The sequence below is a fragment of the Cavia porcellus genome, unplaced genomic scaffold (genome assembly GCF_034190915.1).
Source record: "Cavia porcellus strain 051 isolate PalLab524CR breed Dunkin Hartley unplaced genomic scaffold, mCavPor4.1 scaffold_27, whole genome shotgun sequence".
Lineage (NCBI taxonomy): Eukaryota > Metazoa > Chordata > Mammalia > Rodentia > Caviidae > Cavia > Cavia porcellus.
The window spans coordinates 52,726,922-52,748,688 of record NW_026947510.1 but is presented as its reverse complement, the minus strand read 5'-3'; the positions used below and the strand labels follow the sequence as shown (position 1 = coordinate 52,748,688).

General features: G+C 56.9%; 1 protein-coding gene across 3 annotated transcripts; it reads right to left on the bottom strand.

The window, feature by feature from the left end:
• Positions 1-21,565, bottom strand: Csf2rb (colony stimulating factor 2 receptor subunit beta). Of its 3 annotated transcripts, none has more exons than XM_063237571.1 (14): positions 21,445-21,565; positions 15,085-15,322; positions 14,170-14,302; positions 11,586-11,776; positions 8,582-8,739; positions 8,335-8,503; positions 7,761-7,896; positions 7,452-7,609; positions 5,927-6,066; positions 5,087-5,252; positions 4,120-4,210; positions 3,908-3,965; positions 3,315-3,418; positions 1-2,857 (listed from the first exon to the last, which is right to left on the bottom strand). In XM_063237571.1, the coding sequence occupies exons 2-14, from the start codon at positions 15,158-15,160 to the stop codon at positions 1,765-1,767; spliced, it is 2,673 nt and encodes an 890-aa protein (XP_063093641.1). In that variant the 5' UTR covers positions 15,161-15,322; positions 21,445-21,565; the 3' UTR covers positions 1-1,764.
• Between the last annotated feature and the right edge of the window lie 202 nt (positions 21,566-21,767).

Genomic DNA, 21,767 nt, shown 5'->3' with positions numbered 1-21,767 from the left:
TTGTTTTATAGTACAAACATTTTATTGCAATTTTTCCCTCTGAACAATGCCCGGATGTTTGGGAATGAATGTCTTGAACCTCTTTCTGCTATCTGGGATGGTCCATCTCCATTTCCACAGAAGTTTCTGCCACTGTCATGGATTTCGCTATTGACAAACATTTAGGATATTTATGATTTTCTTGGACCACAAACACTGTTGTATGAACAAGGGCTGGGGAATATGAGGTAACCAGACTCCTGACCCTGATGCTTCTTCAAATGTTATAAAGCTGGAGCAATCAGGACAGTCGAGAAAGGACCTCTAGAAAAGAATGAAGCTCAGATGGGGACTTTCTGTATCACAGAAGTGGCCTTTCGGGTCCAGGGACAAGGAGCAGACGATTTGGCACCTGCTGTGGGTCACCTGATCTGTGTTTGGGGAAGGCATGGAGAGAGGGCCCCTGTGTTCCAAATTAATTAAAATTTTACACGAAAATCTTGATGCAGAAGAGGAACTAGAAAAATATAAATAAGGACAAATTCCACTTGGCTCTAGAGAAGGCATTTATAGATTTGGTCCCCAGGTTAGAGAAGTGGCCCAGGGACTCATCTCATGACAGCACAGGCCTGTAAACATCAAGGACTCAAAATGTCACTTGTACAAAGCGTGTAAGACAAACAATGAACTTTAAGAAACAACTTCGCACCATTATGAACGGCCACACTTAAAATACCTTAAAAAACTTTATCAGACAAAGATAACGTCTAACCAAAGAACTTAATGGGCTTCAGCCCTGTTTAAAAAAGATGTGCAAGTTCCATATGAACGCATGAGCCCGCTGGATAATGCTCGGATAGTGGAAGGTAAAACAATGTAATGCCATCATTTTTGTGTATCAAAAAGGCAGAGATTTCCAAGAACCCTAATCTCCAGGGCAGGCCCAGGTCTGTGGCCAGGAAGCCAGAGCTGCAGCCTCCTGCACGGGGAGCAGCAGGGCCACCCCACCAGGTACTTTAAAGCGTGTGTCTTCTGAGTGTTCTCCTTTGGTCCGCAATGTAGCAATTTTTGCAACTTCTGCAGAGCTGATACAGCCGACCCTTGCTGAAGTCCCCACTGTCCCACTAGCCTAAGCCACACTTCAGGGCCATGTGGCATTGCCCAGATCAGTGACTTCTCTCTATAGTGGGGGCACCCTGAGACCCCTGAGTCATGTCTGTGGAGACCAACAGAGAGCTCTCCAGCAATGTGTGACAGCTGTTACACACCATGGCCATTTCCTGGAATGACAGCTGAGGATCGAGACTGTAGGTGAGCTTCTGCTCTGTATCAAAGTCTGAGATGCCCTGAGCCCTCCTGCAGCTGCCCCAGAAGCACACGCTGTGCCCAGGAGCCCACAGAGCACAGGCTGCCCACCGGAGAGCCCTGCGACACCCGGATAAGTCACACACTCAGAACAGGCTCCCTGGGACCCAACCTCATTCCCGAATGAATCAGCAACAAAGTGGAGAAGACAGAACGAAGGTGGGGAGCCCAAAAAGACAAGATGAGAGGAAGGTGGGTGGCTGTGGACAGAAAGCACTAAAGACTTGAAATCTAGAAATAACCCAGAGAAAGGTGCATGTGTGTGCGTGCGTGCGTGTGTGTCAGAGGAGTGGGCGAAATGATTTGCTGAAAGTCTGTCCAGGAGGCCCGGAGTGTGGAGGGCTCCGCAGGCCCGTCTGTGTCAGCGTGATGCCCCAGGGCTCTGGGGAGGTGACAGGTGCAGCGAAGGATGTGGTGTCCTCAGCACACCTCATGGGGCCTGCTGACCTCCCAGGGGGGCAGTGTCAGGTAGTCCTGCTGCTTCAGGGACTTGAAGAACTGAATAGCAGGCACCTGAGGCATAGGCTGGCCTGGGGGTTTCTTGACTGGGAAACCCTGCTCTATGTCCATGATTTCTGGACAGGGTACCGGGGAGGACGGCTTGCTCCGAGGTGAGAGGGGACCAGATCCTAGGCCAGGCAGGAAGCAGTAGTCCCCTACCTGCTGCAGGACAAGCAGCCCCTCAGGGGCTGGAGATAGCGGGGACACATCACCCTGGGGAGTCCCTGGGCTCAGAACAGGGCTGCTGGGTGCAGGAGGGACAAAACCGCCCAGAAAGGACTTGGGCAATGGCCCCATGCTTGCAGGGAGCTCCACGTAGCCCTCAAAGCGTGGCTTCCCAGGTGTGGGGGCTGCAGGGGCCTCATCAGACAGCCCTGGGCAGAGGTCTGGAGGGGGAGCCAGGGAGACAGAGGAGGCCTCTGTGGACAAGGTGAGTGCCAGGTCTGCAGTGGTGACATAACCAGAGGCCACGACAGGGTGCTCAGGGCCCCCTGAGTTTGTGGGCAGAATGACTGGGCTATCCCCTGGGCCGTCCCCTGGGCCCTGTGCCTGGCTTCCAGGGTCAGATGCAGGAGGGGCAGGGCCTCCCCCAGCTTCCAGGTAGGGGCTGCCCTGGGTGACAGGTCCAGACAGACACTCCCCAGGGGCAGGCTGGGCCTGGCCTGTGGCCTGGGCCAGGGGGACCAGCTGCGCCCGTCCCCCTGGGGGGAGACATAGATACTCCAGAGAGCCTGGCAGTTCGGGCTTGGGCCCTTGCTGGCCTGCGAGGTCAGGCAGGGAGTGGCTGTGGGGCGGCCCCAAGTAGGGGCCATTAAAGTCAAAGGTGGCCAGCTGGTCCCCAGGCTGGTCTTGGGGGACTGGTGGACCTGGCTGGACACTAGGGGGCTGCTCTTGGGTCAGGTCCGAGGCGGCTGGAGTGGAATGAGGCTCTGATGGAGGATCACAGACAACTTTGGGGTCCTCTGTGGTAAGAGGTGACACCTCACTGTCCCGGGAATCTGCAGGGCACACCCTATGGGGAGCAGAGGCAGAGCTGCAGAGGCTGCCTGGCAGAGCACCTGGCAGAGGCCCAGGGCAGGGGGAGCAGTAGGAAGTCTCGATCCCTTCCCGGCCCCTCCATATGGGTCGTGCAGTCAGGACACGGTCAGAACAACAGGGAAGGAGGGAGGGTCCCCTACATGGCTCCAGTGAGGGCCAGAACTTCCCACCAGAGGGGTCTCCTGGGGCCTTGGTGACCCTGGGACTTTCTGAGGAGATAAAATGGGTAGCTGGCAAACCCTCCTCAGGCCAAGTCCCCTGCCTGTCTCCTCAAAATGGGAGTTAGGATGTTCCTCCTTAGGTCCAGCCCAGGCATCCTCTGTGCAAAGCCACCTCCTGGGACCTTTTCCCAGGGAGCCACACTCCCCTCCTCCCAGCTCCCTATGAGGACACTGGGCAGCCCCACCTGCTCCACAGGGACATACACTCACCCCTCTATCTCAAGGAAGCGGCCACCCATGACGCCCCAGGAAGGGGCGCTCCTGCTGGCGAAGGCCATCCTGCTGTCTGGGAGCCGGAGCCCAGCGCTTCCATTCTAGAGGAGAAGGACACATGGCCTATGAGTGGGGCCGTGGGGTGGCGGGGAGAGGACAGCCCAGGGGAAATCCAGCGACCCTGGACATGGGACTGATGCCCATGGTCAGGACTGATCGCGAGGCCTAGTGGGCCGAGCTGCCCACCAGCCCACAGGGATCCTGGCAATACGCTGGCATCCCCAGTGTCACCTCACCTCTGCGGGGCCCTGGCTCCCACCACCCCATCACCTGGGAGCTGCTGCCCCTCCTGACTCAGCCTGGCTGTGGGGCCCCATTTCTCAGGTCTCTGTGTGGGTCCAGGCAGAGCTTCTGCAGGGATCGGGGTGTGTGCTCCTCAGGTGCCTAGGGGGCCCCGGGGACCTACTTCCAGCTGCCCGGCTCCCCAGCTCCCAGGACGAGGCCCCAACACCAGGCAGCAGGGGAACAGACAGAAGGGGGTGTGCAGAGCCGGAAGCAGAGGCCCGCCCTGCTCCGCATGTGGGTCCTACCTTGAAGAGGTGGCTCTTGCTGGGGTTGGGGATTTTCTCTTTCCACTTCCTGTTCAGCCTGGAACACACCAGGGAGGGGACAGTCACCAGACCCCTCAGGGCCAGCTGCTCCCGTGCCTTGTGCAGAGGGGAAACTGAGGCCCAGGGGCTGAGGGAGGGCAGGAAAGGAGGGAGCCAGGCTGTGCCATTCCTGGGATCCCTGGGTGCCTCACCTGTACCCGTAGAGGCCACAGAAGCGCAGGGCCAGCAGCAGGGCCAGGGTGACCAAGACCAGGACGAGGGCCAGCACCCAGGTGGGCAGCGCTGGGGGGAGCAGGAAGAGAGCAGTTAGGGTGGAGGGCAAGGTGGGCGGAGGTGGGGTCCCCAGGGCCCCTGTGGGCCTGTGCTGGTCTGGAGGCCTTGCACTGGGGGGCTGGGTAGGGAGAACATAGGTAGGAGACGAGAGGGGACAGGTCTGACCCCACAGGTCTCCAGTGCAGGACACAGGAGGGTCAGGACGTCCTGAGGAGGCAACCTGGGCCCTGGGCCACAGGCCGCAGGAGCACTGGGGCAGGGGAGGTGGACTGGGCAGGCGGCAGCAAGCAAAGGCCCTCAGGAGCCTCCAGCCGGGCCCACGAGCTCTGTCCCGTGGCCTGCTCCCAGATCCAGCCCTGATTCTGCCTGTCTGTGGCCTCTCCCTGGCCCCGCTCTGTCCCTGCTGCCTGGGACCCTGTGCCTTCCCCGCCCCCTCCATCCTCGCTCTGAAGCGCCCAGCGCCTCACACTGTAGGTGTGTGCGGTGCCCAGCATGAGGAGAGGCCAGGGGCACACTCAGACCACAGGTGCACGGAGGTGGCAGGACTGGCCGTCCCAGTCTCACCCGGGTCCACCCCAGGGCTGCTGGACACCTGATATCTTCGGTACATGGACCAGGAGACCCAGGCTGACCAGTCACTGGGCAGTGGCTGCCTTGAAGCTAACTAAACCTAAGGCCTCATTCCTGGGGGCTCAGCCCAGTGTGAAGGGGGCGGGCTGGGGAGACCCTGGCCTGCAGTGTGCACTGACCAGCGACACTCCCTGGGGCCTAGGGACTCTTGAGGGGAAGGCGGTGTAGTGATGCCGGCAGCCTCCCCTCCAGAGCACAGGTGTCCCCCTTGGTGTCCCCCTGCCCAGGAGTGGTGTGCGGAGCCAGGAGACCCACCCCAGTCCGTGGTCCAGCGCTGCTCCTCACTCCACTCGCTCCAGATCCCATTGTAGGCGCCTCCAGGGCTGGGTTTGACCCTCACCCTGGCCAGGTAGGTGGTGGCGGGCTCCAGGGGTGGCAGGGGCATGTTGTGGGCGTTCTTCAGGGTCTCAGTCTTGCTGTTCTGTGGAGCAGGGCTGTTCTGTGAGGCCTGGCTATGTACCTCCCCTCCCTTACCTCCCAAGTCCCCTGTGAGGTTGGCTCCCGCTCTGACAGCACAGAAGGGGAGGCAGGGACCAGACCCCACAGAGGCCTTCCACCGCCGCTGCCTGGTGGAAACTCCTCGGCCTCCCAAGTGTCTGTGCACCCCAATCCCTGCAGATCCAGGACTGGGGAGCAGGTTGACTAGGCTCTGGCTTCTGAGACAGGAGCTTGGGTGCCTGGTCTGCTCCTCGGGCCACACTGCTTACTCTCCTGCCTCTGCACCACCTGTCCACAGCCTCCGGGTCGCCTGTGAGCTCTCTGGGGTCTGCACGGACTGCACACTTGGGGCAGATACGCCTCCCCAGAGGAAATGTCCCTAGGATTTGGTGATTTCGGAAGGAACTTCATCTCAGGGGTGCCTACCTAACCTGTAATCTGTCCATTGCAACTTGGCCTCAGCTGTGGTCCTGTGGCCTGGTCACATCACCTCTCTGAGCCTCAGTTTCACCCCAAGGGATTCCACACAGAGATGGGCTCTCTGTGCCCTGCTCATGTCTGCCTGTGAGTGGCCTCCTCTGGTTGGCATGGTGACAGGGTGCCCGCCTCGCTGTCCCCTCCCTTTCCTGCCCCCCAGAGCCCCAGTTAGGTGCTCACCTCCCAGCGGTCCCCCGCTGTCCTGTACTGGATCTCGAAGGTGTTCTCGATGTGGGAATAGTACATTTTCTCGGTCACCCAACGCAGGCTGTAGGTGTCACCATCCTTGGTCACATTGAGGGTTGGGGCTGCCATCTGGACTGGAGGGAGGGAGACTTTTAGGGGTGGTCCTGCCCTCCGCGCTCCAGGGAAAGCTTTGTCCCCTGTCATGTCCTGTCCCTCTGTGGCTCAGCTTCCCCCTGGTGTCTAAGTACGGTCAGCATGTGTGGGTTCATTCTAGACTATCGACCCTGTCCTAGCACATGTGACACCCAGCAGCGTGGCTCTGCAGTCCCGTTACTCCTCCCAGCTGCTCAGAGTCCCCGAGGTCATCTATCTGGGGTACCCTGCCCAGAGCACCAGAGATGGCTCTCACTGTCCCAAAAGCTGCCAGATCGCAGCAGGCAGCCCTCAACCACCTCGTGTGACCTGCTCGCCCACTGGGTGGTGACCAGACAACAGGTGAAGCCCCTTTGGGACAGCTCCTCCCACGCGATCTTTTCAGTCCATAAAGTGAAAAATGCAAAGGCCCGAGACAGCAGGAAGTGGGTGTGGATCAGAAGTTCTGCATTCCCGCCTTGAGTCACCCCCCAGGACGGGGAATTTTATGTCACCCACCCAACCCCTCTGAGCCTCAGTCTATGGGTCACACTGAAAAGGATGAATGCTTGAGGTCAGGGGTACAGCTCGGTGGCCTGGTGCCTGCCTGGCAAGTGCGAGGTCTTGAGTTTGATTCTCAGTTCCAAAATAAAGAAAGAAAATGCAAGGAAGAAAAAAAGAAAACTCCTAATCTTGATGACATCACAGGCCTTTTATGAAACACTGCGAGGTGTCCTTTGTCCCAGGCATCAATCTAGGCCCTCTGGGCCCTTGAATTCCAGGAAGCTCCTTTCCTGGGAGGGACGCCCAATAGCACGAGTGTTGCATGGGTCTCTGCCTGTGGCGAGCACCGAAGCACAGGTAGAAGAGCGTGGCCACAGGAGCCCCGTGCCCGGGCAGGTCCCTTGCACTTGGGTCCTTGCTACCTAAAGAAAATGAGTGACACTGACCTGCAGGGATCTGCAGTCTACATGAACACACCTGGACCCAGTGGAAAAGTGAATCGTATGTCAATATTTAGAAAAATGAGGATGTTAGTCAGAGGATGGCTAGGGAATCAGTAAAGGAAGAATTCAGTCAGGGAAAAAGAATGGAGGGGGAATCTAGAGGGTGTCCTGTGCAGTAGCTACAGCAGGAGAGGAGGTCTCGGGAAGGACACAGAACTTGATTTAATGACCTGGTCTCGGTGGGGTCAGTCTTTCCGTCCTTACTCAGAGTCTCTACAAACCATTGCTCCTAAAGAACTTGTGTAGAACACAAGAAGAATCTGTTCACTTTCAGTCACTGCTCTGATTTCCTTTGAAAGTGACAGAAGCACCGGGGCTGGAGGAGGCCTAGGTCTCCTGGGTGACAGGAGACAGCCCACGGGGAAGCAGGACGGACTCACTGTGGTTTGCGCTCCTTATGAATTTCTCCCCATTCCGCGGACGCACGGTCACAGTGTACTGGCTGTGAGGCCTGGGGTTGGACACCCGAATCTGGCAAGAGTGTCGGGTATAGATGTCATGGAGCTCCTCCTTCTGCACCTGGGGACATTCCTGCTCCCTGAGGAGCACACAGTTGGGGTCAGGGAGCAGGGTCACCATGGAGGTCCGAGACCTGAGCTGGGCAGGGGCTGCTGCCAGGGCTCTGGGGATAGGAGGAGGCGTGGGCACGACAAGCCCAGAGCAGGGAGGGACAGAAAAGGGACACTCACCCTGCATCCAGGCTGGATCTGTAGAAGAGGCCAAAGGAGACCGAGCTGGTCACCTGCGACCTCACCTCCCAGGAGCAGCTGAGCGTGTGGGCCCCATCGAAGACGCACTGCAGGTTCTGGGGCTGGGCCTGGTCCCCTGTGTGGAGACAGCCCTTGGTCACTCCCCTCCCTCACACCATGGCTGCGGGGACAGCCTGTGACCACCACAGGGAGACCACGAGCTTGGGGATAATGTGATCAGATGCCGCCCACACTATGGCCCTGCAGTCCTTGTGCCCACAGCTCCAGGAATCTGTCCCCAAGGATGGCACGGTCTTCATGAGTGAAGCCCTCATGATGCATGGTGGCTGGTGATGCAGCTGCTGTGATGACTGCAGCTGTCATCAGTAGAACCTCGCAGGAGCTGACCCGGAATGGTCATCAGACCTGGAGTCTGACGGGGCAGAGGTCCCCAGTGCTGGGGAGCACATGCAGCACCCCAGCTTGGAAGGCCACCAGTGTGGCCTCAGAATCCCCACACAGGACCTTAAGGAGCTGCCCTGCCCAGGGGCACAGGTCCATCCGCATCCCTTACCTGGCTGCGAGCTCCAGCTCACCTCGGGGCTCCACTGGCTGGGCCTTCCCGAGAAGCCGGAGCCCCGGGCCAGCCGGGTCCGCACTCGGGCCACGTAGGTGCTGCTGGGCAGGAAGAGCTCGGGCCCCAGGGCCGCCTGGGAGGAGTTGGAGTGCAGGGTGCTGGCACTCTGAGGAGAGAGGGGACATTGTGGGGGGTACTGCCCATGTGTCCCTCGGGGCTGGGCACAGCTGAGTGCAGGTCCTACCTCCCAGGGCTCATGAAGCCTTTTGTAGACCACTTCAAACTCCAGGTCCCTCTGCGACAGCCAGGACGTGTGGGGACCCTCAAGGGCCACACTCCAGGTCAGCAAGACTTGGTCCCCAGAGGTGTTGATCTGGACGTCCTGGGGCGGAGGTGGCTGCACTGTAGGGACAGGAAGCAAAGGGCCTGTGAGGCTGCCCATGGGGACACGCGGCCTGCTGTCTGAGGGGGACACACACAGGTCCCTGGACCAGCGCTGCCCTGCAGCTGAGGACCGTGAGCAGGACCCTCGCTGTGCAGCCTGGGGACCCCACCTGAGCACTGTGTGCTGGACTGTGACAACAGTGACAGCTGCAGAGGCTGGGACTCAGCTCTCTGTGGAGCCTCCCCTCCCAGCCCGCAGTGCCGCCTCCTGCCCAGCAGAGGGCACTGCGGTCACACGCCTCCCTCTCCTGCTGCCCCCTCTCCCACCTCCAGGTCCCAGCCAGGGCCCCTGATGAGCATCAGTGTCTCCCCTCTAGGAGCCTCTGGGATCCCTGCTCCTTGTCCCTGCTCTTCCCTCCTTCTAAGCCCGAACCACGATCCCTGGTGCCGGAAGGGTTTGTGGTTTCCATGTTGCCCCCTTGGTAAAGGAGAGGCTTGGGGAGGCTCTTGCCGTCCTTTCCTGTCTTCAGGCCTGACGTGCAGCTGCTTGGTGAGAGGGGAAGGGGGGAAAGGAGAATTGAAGGAAGGAAGGAAGGAAGGAAGGAAGGAAGGAAGGAAGGAAGGAAGGAAGGCAAGAATGGAGGGTTGCTGGCATGTGCAGTCCTGGGGCTCCCAGGTGTCACTGTCCACCGCTCAGTCACCCTGCTGGGACCTCCTGGGCTCCTACAGAGGCTGCACTCCCCAGCCGTGGCTTTGAGCTCCGGAGCTTCTCTGTCCTGTTGCTGGGCATGACTCGCACACCCAGAGCATCCTACAGCAGCACGTGAGCGTCCTATGCTGGTCTCGGTACGTGGGGGTTAGAGCAGGTCCCAGCTAGAGCCCCACGGGGGCCATTCACCATGATGGCAGGTGCACAGCAAGCTGCCACCTCTGCCCTCCCCGCCAGGACAGGCATCGCCCATGAATCCCAGCATCCCTAGCCCGGGCCCGACATGGAGTGGGCGTCTGGCTCAGCGGAGAGCTCCAGGAAGCTGCTGCCAGCTGGGCGGACGGGGCCAGCTCCCCCCTTTTAATGGGGCTTCAGTTCTTTTATTCTGCTGGCCCATTTCACAGGCGGAGCAAGCGATGGAGGCAGGGAAACGCTCACGATCTTGGCTACCGGAGGTTCAGATCAGTGCCACCTCTGTGCCCTCCCTGGCTCATCCTGGCTCCTTCAATCCAGTGCCCATTTCCTTTACACCCCAGCTGACTTCTCTGTTCAACATATGCTCCTGTCCCCAACTCCTACACTGTCCCCGACTCCACCTGCCGCTTTGTCATGTCCAGGCCCCGAGGACGCTGTGGTCTGCCTGCTGAGCGCTTTCCCCCTGCCCTCTTGGCCCATGCAGGTGCTGTGTAAGCCAGCAAGCCCACCTGGGACTGCATCTTCCCTGGTCCCCAGCCCCAGCCACAGCCCGCTCAGACTTTGTCATTTCTCTTGGTGCCTCGTGCCTTTGGCCACATTCTGGACGCCATCCTTCCCGGCACCACTGCTTACGTTATCGTGTGCCCAGTGCCCACCCCCAGCATCCTCACACCATCACCCAGTTGTATCCCACCGCGTCAGAGGCTCTCTGTCATCTTGCAGGGCAGAGTAGTGTTCTGCTTCAGGCCCTGCCTGTGCCCCACTTCTTCCTTCCATTGTCCAGCATGGGAACCGTGACAGGGTCTTCCCAGCATGCTGCCCGCCCAGCCTCCTGGCCCTTGCACGCACCACCACCCTGCCAGGAAGGCGCCTCCCTCCCCGTGCTCCTCCAGGGCCTTCAGTGTTCAGCAGCAAAGCTGCTTCCTTCCTTCTGGGAAGCCTGCCCGATGGCCCAGGCCCGCTGCCCCCCGCACGCAGCACACAGGACAGTGTCTGGTGTTTCCTGGGCTCCAGGCTGCAGCTCTGGCTCCTGGGGAGGACCCCCCTCATCCCAGAAGAGCAGCTTGTCTCAGAGGGGTCAAACCCCTGCCCTGTCCAGGCCGCAGCTTCCCCAGGCCGTGGCCGACGCAAGAGGTTGAGCAGAGCATCCCAGGTCGATGCCAGGAGCTGAGGACCAGGGCGGGATCTGAGGTGGGAACAGATCTGCCTGGGCCACCAGGGAGGCCTCGGGCAAAAGGCTGGGGTGAAGCTGAAAGGCAGTGACGGGGGCACCTCTCTGATGCTGTTTGGAGAAGAGGACAACAGTCGCGGTCTCCCCCAACACCAGCCGCACACACGGGCTTGGCCTGGCACCCAAACCTTTCTCACAGGAACCCCTCTCCCCCCAGCCTCACGGAACAGCCTTGCCTGGAGGCCAGCGAGTGAAGGGCCGGCCGCTCCTCCTGCCACCGGGAGCACACGCAGCCCTCGCCCTGCCGATGGCCGTGCGCACCCAGCCAACCCTGCTGGTGTCCTGGCCTCCGAGAGCCCAGTGCACCCCTGGGCCTAGGGAGGTGACAGCTTGGTGTCTGAAGGGCAGGAAGGGCTGGACCTGTGATGGTGGCCAGGCCTGGGAACCCCGCTGGCCCTCACGGGCCTCACCACCAAGGCATCATGGCAGGAATGAGAGGCCCGTGGCCACTCAGCTTCCACGTGAACCTGTGGCCGGGCTCCCTGGGGGGAAGCTGTCAGGGTGGGGTCTGGGGGCTGGGTGGTGGCGGCAGCAGCCGGGCAGGGCAGGCAGCCTGGCTGTGGCTCTCCTGTCACACCTGCTCTAATGGCTCCATCACAGGACACTTATCCAGGACAGTGTCTCCACCCCTCGGCCACTCACTGCCTGGTCCTTCTGCCCTAGCCCTGCTGTCCCTGGTCCCCGCTGTCTCTGCAGGGACTCAGCCCTGGCAGGGGCACCAGCTCTCACCATGCTGGGCCAGCGTCACAGTGAGCCTGATGTCCAGAGGCCGGTCTGGCTCGAATGAGTAGTAGTCATTATCAGCCAGGGCGAAGGCAGTGTAGGGAATGACGCATCTTCTAGGCACACAAGGAGAAGACGGGCAGTGTGACCAGGGCATGTCCTCAGTGAGCTCGCAGGACACCGCCTCGGAATGGTTCCTGTGGGGAGAGGACATGGGGTCGGTTGGTTCAGGAGTAAGACTCACCCGTCCATCATGTTCAGTGAGTGGGACCCACAGTCAGGCTCACGCACTGGCAGTGGACCCGCCACACGGGCAGGTGCCCACCTCCAGAGCTGGCATCCTGGGTGGCAGGCACAGTTCATTCCCTGGAGACACTCATACGTGACACACAAGGGAGTTTTTGAAGAGGATTTGTACTCTGTTGTGCAGTAAAATTTTTTAAAATATTCATCCTTTCCGTGTATTTTGACCACTGTCTATAGTAGGAGAAAACCATGTGGCCATGCAGGAGGAGGAGGAGGAGGAGGATGAAGCCAGGCGTTGGGGTGCAGAATGCAGTGTGAAAGAGGGGACAGGAAAGCCTCCCTGAGAAGTGACATGTGGGAAGTGTGTCTAAGGACATAGGGAGAGATTGTCCAAATTTTAGTGAAAGGGGATTTTCAGAAATGCCGGACAAGTGCAAAGTCCCTGGGGCTGGCGCCGGTAGAAGTGGCACCATTCAACCAGCATGCAGGCGGGAGGTCTAGGAGATTAAGGAGTCAGACTGATCCTGTGGAGCTTGGAAGAAATTAAGTTAACCAAGAGAAAACCTAAAGAAAGCCTTTCACCTTTCTGCCCTTTAGTTGATTTTTCATTTCTCTAACTGAAGATGTCAAAGAGCTGAGCAAGCTATTACTAGTTGGCCGCTAGCTTTTCTGCAGAGGATCCCTAACTGAAGCCACCTAACACGAAAATTCTGGCAAAGTCGCCTTCTGCTTTCCTCCCAGGGTCTGTGTCATAAACTGTAAGGCTACCGATTACTAAGAAAAGAAACCAAAAGGACATGAGTCATAACATGTACCAATCGGTTTCTTTCCTCCACATTTACAGAACCTGGAACGTTGAGTAACCTCCCTGTAACAGCGGTGCGTGGACCGGGGAGGCGGCCGGTGGCTGTGGGGCTTAGGGTGACCCTGGCGCCCCTCTCCCTCTCATCCAGCACTGACCGTCTTTCTTGGCAAGAGCCTCCCCCCTCCTCGGGGCTGCTCGAGTACTGGCTTTCGAGCGGTGAGCAAAACAGACTTGGAAAAATACAAATAACACAAGGAATTTGGGTTCCACTGAGTCTGTGGTACACACTCAGAGGCTCAGGACGAAGGAGAGGAAAGCCGTGCTTTGGTGTAGGCTTTGAACCCTGATGAAGAGGGGTGTGGCGGTGTGGGACCAGCAGGTGGCTTCTGATCCACCAAGTGACAAGCAGCGGTTTGGAGCAGGGAGGTGGGGTCTGCATGGGTCAGGTTCTCATTCTGGTGTGTTGCGTTGTTTTTTTTTTTTTTAATCTTTTTGAGACAGGGTCTCACTGTGCAGTCCAGGCTGGCCTGAGCTCACTTTGTAGCCCAGGCTGGTCTCTAGTTTGCACCAGTCCTCCTGCCTCAGCCTCCTGAGTGCCGGGCTTACAGGTGTGCACCACCACACCCACCTCTCACTCTGAAGATAAATTTGATAGCATTTGCTGGTAGATTGGTGCTGCGGTGGGGAAGGAAAGGCGGTAAAGTAGGTTTGAAAGCCAAATAAGCCCTCCCATGGGTTTAGCCCGCCTGGCCGTCTCTTCCCTGTGGCGTGAGCTAGAGAAGCCTGAGGCAGGAGCATCTCTGGGTGCCAGCAGAGTCGGATGTAGGGCATTTAGAGGCCCAGATACTAACATCCAAGCGACCACAGAGAGGCAAGTGCTCTGATTGGTGGTTACCGGGAGTGTGTGCTAGGAATTTGCATATGAAGTCTCCGCCCACAGTCTGAGTGGCATCTTCAAAGACCAGGTACAGATATAAAAAAGAAGGTCCAAGGACCAAAATGGGGGGCTGTCACCTTCTGTGGGGAGACAGAAAGGAAGCAGGAGAGAGAAGAGGGGAGCTGGTAAGTGTGGAAGCCGGGAGTCAGGTGAAGGGCAGCTTCAGGAAGGGCACTGTAGCCTTCCTGGTCAGGTGTGGCCCACGGTCAGGGAGAAAGGGCTGACCTTGGAGTGGCTCGGGTGGCCTGAGAGTGAGTCCAGGGAGGACAGACTGAAGAGGTGGGGGGTACAGGCAGCCTTGAAGAGGCAGTGGTGATGACCCCGGCAAGGCAGGACAGAGCCACTGCAGCTCCTTGGTCACCTGTGGGTCCTGCCTGTGGCCTGGACATCCGGTCCTTCCTGCTGCCAGCCAGGGAGCATGAACTCAGCCACAGGGAAACGTGTGAAACGGTGGCAGTGTGGGGAGACTGTCCCCCTCTGGAGCGGCAGGGCCCTTCGTGTCCCAGGATCCCAGCATCTGCCTGTCCCTGTGCCCCCTGCAGCTCCATGCCAGGTATCCTGCACACAGAGCAGCACCCCCAGACCCCATCCTCTTCACTCACGATTTTAACAACCTGCGATGGCGATGGAGGGTCACATTGATGAGCTGCTCGGCGGCCGCCTCCGCCGCCCAGCTGCACACGATGCGGCTGGTGTAGTCATTGTAGCAGCGCAGGGTCTGCAGCGGGACAGTGTCTGCAGGAGAAGCAGGAGGGTCACCCTCCCCTCCGGCCCCTGTCACCCCCCCCATGCATCTCCAGGGTGCACAGCCCTGGGGAGGGGACCTGGTTCCTGCAGAGCCCTGAATGGGGCGGCTCGCCAGGGGATCTGGCCGAGGATCCCTGCCCCACAGAAGCACAGCTGATCCCCCGGCCATTACTGGGCCCTGTGTGCTGGCCCCGGGGGCAGGTACCCTGGGGAGGGGACACGTATCAGCACAGCCCCACCCCACCCCCATACCTCAGGTGCCACCCCCGCAGGAGAGGCCCCACCAGGCCCACCCTTGGGCTGCTCTCTGTCCTCTGCCTGTCTGGCCTGGGCTAGGAAAAGGGACTGTCATTCTTGAGGTGGTGACAGAAGCCAGTGTCTGAGGGCACTGAGAGGGTCCCTTTTGTCTCTGGAGGCCCAGGAGCACCCCAGGACGACCAGACGCACAGTCTGCTGCAGAGGAAGCTTCAGGCCAAGACCAGCAATGGGGTCCAGAGGCCTCCAGGAAGCAGAGTAGACCCCCAGGAGGTGGGCACCTCAAGTGTCACAGTGAGGTGGGCAGGAGGGACTCGGTCCTGCTCGCAGGGGCCAGGGAAGGGTGAGCAGGGTGTATGGGAACCCGAAGAAGACCCAGGTGACCAGCCTGAAGGAAAGAGGGGGCGACACAGGGAGGAAGAGCTGCAGGTGTCCAGGAGCTTCCGGGGTCCAGGGGCTGACTTGGCGGGGTCAGGAGTGAGGTGGGGGGTGAGGGGGAGGAGCCTCAGACTCACCCTCTGAGCCTTCCACCCTGGGCCCCCTGCACAGAAGCAGCAGGGCCATGAGGAGCAGTCCTGGGCGCGGCGCCATCTCCTGGTGGGCTCTGGACCTGCAGGTGGGTGGCTGGGGGGCCCTGGCTATGGACAGAGGGGCATCCTCACTGCCCTGCAGTCTCCCATTGCTGCGGGGCTGGGGTCTGGGCCACACTCAGGTCACCGGCCCTTGTGGTCCCACGGCTCTGCTCCTCGGGGCCTGCGGAAGGATGGGTTAGTGGGAGACACCCAAGGCCTAGCCTGTGTCACAGGGCCAGACCCTGGTGTCACTCCGAACGTTTCGAGACTGTCTCCCAAGCAAGGTGGCGGGGGAGACGGGCTGCAGGCCTCTAGTAGCACCACGCAGCGCCCCAAGATGACAGCCCCTGAGAGGGAAGCTGGGTTGATGGGAACCAGCCTCCCTGGGGGAGTAGGCGGGAGTCTCCAGGTGACGGGGAGGGGGAGGCTCGGAGGCTCGGTGGTATTACTCTCCTCCCTGTCTCACAAGCGCATACACCCTGGGGCCCGGTGCTGTCCCGGGCTGCCCCACTCACCTCACATCTCCCCTGACATTCTCTGTCTGTCCTTCTCTGTCTGTTGGTTCCCCTTTCCCATAGGCAGGGGATTTCCTCTTTGTCATTATGTCCTGCCCTGGGAAGTACCATGGGAACTCAGCTGTCCATGTGACCATGTGTCTGTCTATGTGTTTACCTATGCACCTTCCTATGCATCTGTCTATCTATCATCTGTCTATCTATGTACCTACCTATGCATCTACCTATCTACTTACTTATGCATCTGTCTGTCTGTCTGTCTACCTACCTACCTACCTATCTATGCATCTATCTATCTATCTATCTATCTATCTATCTATCTATCTATCTAACTGCCTATCATCTGTGCACACACTTGCTGGAAATAATTCTGCTTCACCCAGGAATCCCCTGCACGGTAAAGGAGGACTTACTAAACAGTACACAATAATGGAACACACAGCTAAAATGCTAACAGAAGAGCAAAACTGCCATCCATACCATCCCTCAAATGTGAAGAAGCAAATGTGAACAGTGAGACCGAGGGACCCTTCACACCACAGAGGTCCCCACCCACAGCAGAAATTTGCTCCTCACGGTTTCGGGAGGGGAGTCCAAGGCTGGGGTGCTGGCCGGCTCAGTACCTGGTGTGCTGGTGCGCGTGCTCCTCACTGTAATTCCAGTGGGGATCGAGGGACAAGGGAGAACCCAGGCCTCTGCTGTCAACTGCTAATCCACTCCCAAGGGGCCCAGTCCTTGGGAGCCACCCCTTGCCAGAGGCTCCGCCTCCAAATCCTCTTTGGGAATCAAGTTTCAGTGTTAGGACCTTTGTGGACCCAGCTCAGAGACCAAAGTTGAGGAGAGCAGCTCACTATCTTCCACAGTAAAAGACGAACACAGGCTCATATCCAAGGACACCAGCAGAATGCTTATATTCATACAGAGAATCCATGTAAGTGGCTGACTTTTTTTTTTTTTTTTTGATACAGAATCTCCTTAGGTAGCTCATGTTGGCCTTGAACTTGATGGAATCCTCCTGCCTCGGCCTCCCAAAGCCTGGGATTATGGCTGTGTGACACCGTACGTGGCTGGTGGCTGGCATACTTTTACCATAAGCCAAGCTCTACTCAAAACCCTTACAGACATGAATAGTGGGGATGGCTACGTCGGAGTCCTGGAGTTGGAAGGATGCTGAGTGACAGGTCCTCGGTCACATCGCATGGTGGGACCGTCCACAGTGGCAGGTGCAGAGCGCTACATCCTTGGCTTTTGTTGTGCAAAGAATGAAAGAGCAGAATTTAAAGGTAGGGGGCCCATGCCTTTAAAAAATCAACTTAGTAATGGGCCACAGGACAGAGCGGACACCACCACTGACCTCTCACGACAGTCACCACAGAGCAGATGGGCAAAGGGACCAGAAATTTTAGAGCAATATTGAGACCTAGAAAGAGATCCAAGAATCCCAGTGCCCACAAGCAGAGGACAGGAGGTTAAGAGCACGTGTGACAGCAGCATCAGCTGCCAGCAGTTCCCGTCCTCATTGACAAGAGCCCAAGTTTAGCCAGGCTTATCTTAACCCAGACTAAAAGGTTGTATCTCATACCCTATCCTGCGCTAGGTACAGTCCTATGACTAAATGTTATCCAAGAAGATGTCGTAGAAGCAGCATGTGACTTCCAACCAAGGCTGCTTAACAGGAATTGACTCAGATGAGAAAGAAGGGCTTATTTTTGCCCTTTTGCCTTTCTCCTTCCTCCAGCCTGCAACTTATTGGTGATGGCTGGCACACAAACAGCCATTTTGGGACTATATGGTTGCCTTGAGGAAAGATGCTATATGCAAAGGAAGGAGAGGAGACTGAATTGTTCTCATCATTTTAAAGCAACCACATGAGCCTGAGGTTACCACCTCTGCACGTTTCTTATGTGAGACGAAAAAAGTCTGTTGTTTGCAGAAACAATTGGAAATAGAAGAAAATTTCACACATCTTTTGAAAGACAACAACCCACTAAGTGAAAATGAAGAACCACTTTTTCCCCCATGATGTTGTTTTCTGGATGTCGTAGTCTGTAAGCAGCTGGAGATTTTCAACTACGACCTCCAGAAGGAGTCCACCCTGCACCTGGCGCTCCATGTGAGGGGTGGGATGCAGAGCTTCGTGAAGACCCTCACCCTTGTGGTGGAGCCCAGCGGCACCACTGAGAATGTCAAGGCCAAGATCCAGGGCAAGGAGAGCAGCCTCGTCCCCCACTCCAGCGGGGCTGATCTGTGCCCGCAAGCAGCTGGAAGCCGGGCGCACCTGTCTGACTGCAGCCAATGCAAGGAGTTCACCCTGCACCCGGGCTGGGCCTGACCTGGGGCATCTGGGCTTTCTGTTTCTGCTAAGTTTGCAATAAAGTGTTTGTAGGACAAAAGCAAAGCAAAACAAAACAAAAAAAGACCAAACGAAAGTCACTGAAAGAGGTGGCCTCTCTGATGGCATCTGCAGTGCGTTCGTGAGATTAAGCTCGCTTTGGAGTTCCTTTCCACCGTGTCCTCCCCAGTGACCTGTTGCCGTGAATTTTCAGTCTTCCCAGAATGGAAGGGTAATCCGGGAAGTTTTCCCTGATGAAACAAACAGGTCACTTTCAATGGGACAGAGGTCAGCCTGGCAAGAGGCTTCTCTGGAGTAACCCTGAACTCTAAATAGACAATGGGGTCTTTAAAGTTCCCGGGAACACACGTATAACCCAGATTCACAAGATGTAAGTCTTCCCGGCACTCGCCTGGAATCTCAGCTACTTGGGAGGCTGAGGCAGGAAGTTTACAAGGTGGAGGCCAGCATGGGAGACTTGGTGAGGCCTCGCTTAAAGTTAAGCAGTAAAAAGGCGTGGGATGGAGCTCAGGGGTAGAATGCTGGCCTAGGGTGCGCAGGACCCGAATTCAGTTCCCAGTCCTGGGCCGGGGAAGGACAGAAAGAGGTGAGCGTGGAGAGCGAAACAGGAGCCAGGGGAGGAGGAAATCCGAAAGCCTCTCGCACCAAAGAAACGCACCCACACGGCCGCCCTGTTAGGAGGTCGACGGGAAGAGGAAAAATGGATTTAAAAAAAGGGAAACCAAATAGAAATTCTCTCCAGACAAAAACAACACCAGAGGACAATAGGAAAAGGACTTTTTAAGGGAGAAAGCCCCGTGGCCAGGCAGGGAAGGGCAGCTCGCACACTACGGGAGAGGAGCGAGCTGTCCACTTGTGACCAAGAGGAACAGACCAGCAGACGTGAGGAAACGCCAAGGTTAAGCTGCCCGCAGCAGAGGCGCTGACAGGTGAGACCATGCACAAATCATTCCAGGCTGAAGGAGCAGACAAATCCCGGTAAACACAAGGCTCGAGCAACCATGGCATTGCTACGGATCTGCCCAGAAGACTATGGCAAGATCAGAGACCATGAGCAGCGTCCAGGCAAATGGCCTGTGGCTACCGTCCCCGTAAGATCATCCCAGGGACTTCACAATGAAGGTTCCAAATAGTTCTGTTTGTTTGTTTGTTGCAGTACAGGGATTTGCACCCGGACCTTTCCCCCAGAGCTACATTCCCAGCCCCACCCCTCCGAGACAGGGTCTTCGTAAGTTACTCAAGGTGGGCTGAACCTTGAGGTCCTCCTGCCTCAGCCTCCAGACTGCTGGGATTAGAGACGTGCTCTGCCACTCCTGGCTCCAAAGAGACTTTTTTCATAGGCTAGACAAACTGATTCTCAATTACAATAAATTAAAGGCAAGAGACCTAACTGTATTAGCTGAAAAGATCCCAAGCAATATGACAGCCCACAGAGAGGACAGAAAACAGTAAGAATAACCAAGTAAAGAGTGTATTTCAGGAACATGTAGCGGCATTTCAAATCACCAAGACGCAAAGGGACGACATGCTTATAATTAATGAATCTTACACAATTAGATGATTTCTTTAAAAAGTTAGATCATTAATTTGCATATTGTCTACCTCTGTAAATTCCAAATGAATTAAAGACCTAAAAGTCCAAATTAAAATGCTAAAACATTAAAAATATTTGTTTACTCTGAGGACCTGAACAAGACAACAAAAGCAGGAAACATTTTAGTAGCAAATGATGAAAGCTTTGACTTATAAACAAAATATCTTACAGGACACAAGATGGCTGAAACACAGCAGAGAGCGGAGCAAAGCTCTGAGATACTGTGTTTTCAATATTTGTCAGTAAATTAACACACAAGAAGAATGAACTGCTCTGAAAGTTTTAAGATGTAAAAGATGAAGAAAATGTTCCCGTGCTCATCACACAACCAAAAACCATAAGGGAGATGAACTGCACAGCCACAACCAGGGAAAAGGAGAAAAAATTCAGGCAGAACCACTGTAATTTTCTCTAAAGCTAAACTGGCCTGTTTTATGCTCCTTTGGCAGCACGCATCTGAGTGTGGGTACTCTGAGGGATATTTGGAAATACTTGTTAAATTTTTAACTGTGCACAATCCAGGCTTCACTTTTGCCACTTGCAAAATTGGAAGTCGCCTGAGCCTTGCCAGCTGTCGGATTAGGTGACTTGTGATTACCCATACGAATAAGTGCCACGTGGTCCTAGCTCATTAAGTCCAGTCTGTCTGTATTATTGCGTATGCCTTTCAAGATGTAATAGTAAGGGAAAAATAAGCCATAGAACAGTGTGTGTGTTACAACCCCATTTCTGTAAGAGGAAAAGCTTGCAGTTGTATCACGCTGGGGAAGAGACGCCTGTGTCACAGGGAATGGGTAGCAGTGACTGAAACATCATCTTAACGCTGTGCAATTCTGGGTGATGCTAAATTTTTTAATGGAGAAAGTGTTGACTTGTTTAACATTAACTACAGGCGTGTGTGCAGCTATAAAACCCATGAGCCTAGCAGTGGCCAAGAGCTGATGGAAAGCTTATTCAACTATAAAAAATGGTACAAAGCAGAGAGATGAGTAGGAAAAAGAGAAAAAGAAAATCCAATCGTGCAAAAATATAAAGACTACAGACAGCACTCCTGGCACGGGCAAACGGTAGCCAAGGTCCTACGAGCTCGAGGCACCTGTCTCTCGGCCACGGCAAATACACTCGGGACACGGCCTGTAGCGGACAGGCAGGCGTCCACCCCTAGGTACCCAGGCTTGGGGACAGAACACACACATCTGGACCCAAACCCAAATAAGCAAGGGTGGCTCTTCATAGAGTGTGAGAAATCCTTATCACACACATGCACACGCACGCACACAACTTGGTTGCAGGATAGTAGTATGTGTTTCTGGACAAGGGACTGAGTCTCCTCTCAAGTTCAGGGTGAATTCCTAAGTTGCACCCATAACTTTGGGCTCTGGCACTGCCGGGTCGCTCGACTCACCCTCCAGGTCCCAGCCTCTGTGCCTGCCACCTGCCCCTGCCTCCTTCTTTCTAAGCCCCAGGAGGCCGGGGATGCTCTGCCTTGTCCCCATTCCACAGACAGACAGGAGACAGGAGCCCTGGCCAGGGAGGGGACACACTCACCGCCACCAACAACGCCTTGGTGGCAAAGCACACAGGGACGGTATGTGACTCCTGGGGGGCTCCCTGGCCCTGGCTGCATCCTCCCTACCGGGATAACCACACCCATCTGGTGAAGCCAGGACACCCAGAGCCCTCACACAGCGCCCCAGCCACTCCCCGCCTCTGGCCTTCCAAGGACTCGGCCCAGCCCTGACCCCCCAGCTCCCTGCAGCAAGCTGCAGTGCCCTGGGCCCTCCCTCCTGCTCCTCCTCTCCCCCCTGCTCTCCTGGCCTTGCCCCGAAAGCCGGGCCTACCTCCGTGCTGGGCCAGGCCAGCTCCTTCGGGAGCCTCCAGTCAGCTGTGTGCCTCACAGCGTCCTATTTATTTATGCTGCTGTCGTGAGGAAACGGAGATTCAGAAAAGAGGAAGCGAGCCCGTTTCTACACACATGCCCTTTCACAAGCATTGCCCAGCTTCTCAGAACTGTGCACACGGTGTTGCTTACTGACGGCACCAGATGCAAGTTTTCTCTGCTGAGCCTCCCTGAAAACTCCTACGCAGCCTCTAGGTCTCCAAGCTCTGGCTGCCTCCTCCACGCAGTCAGCCCTGACTGCTCCCTCGGAAAGCAGAGAGGAGA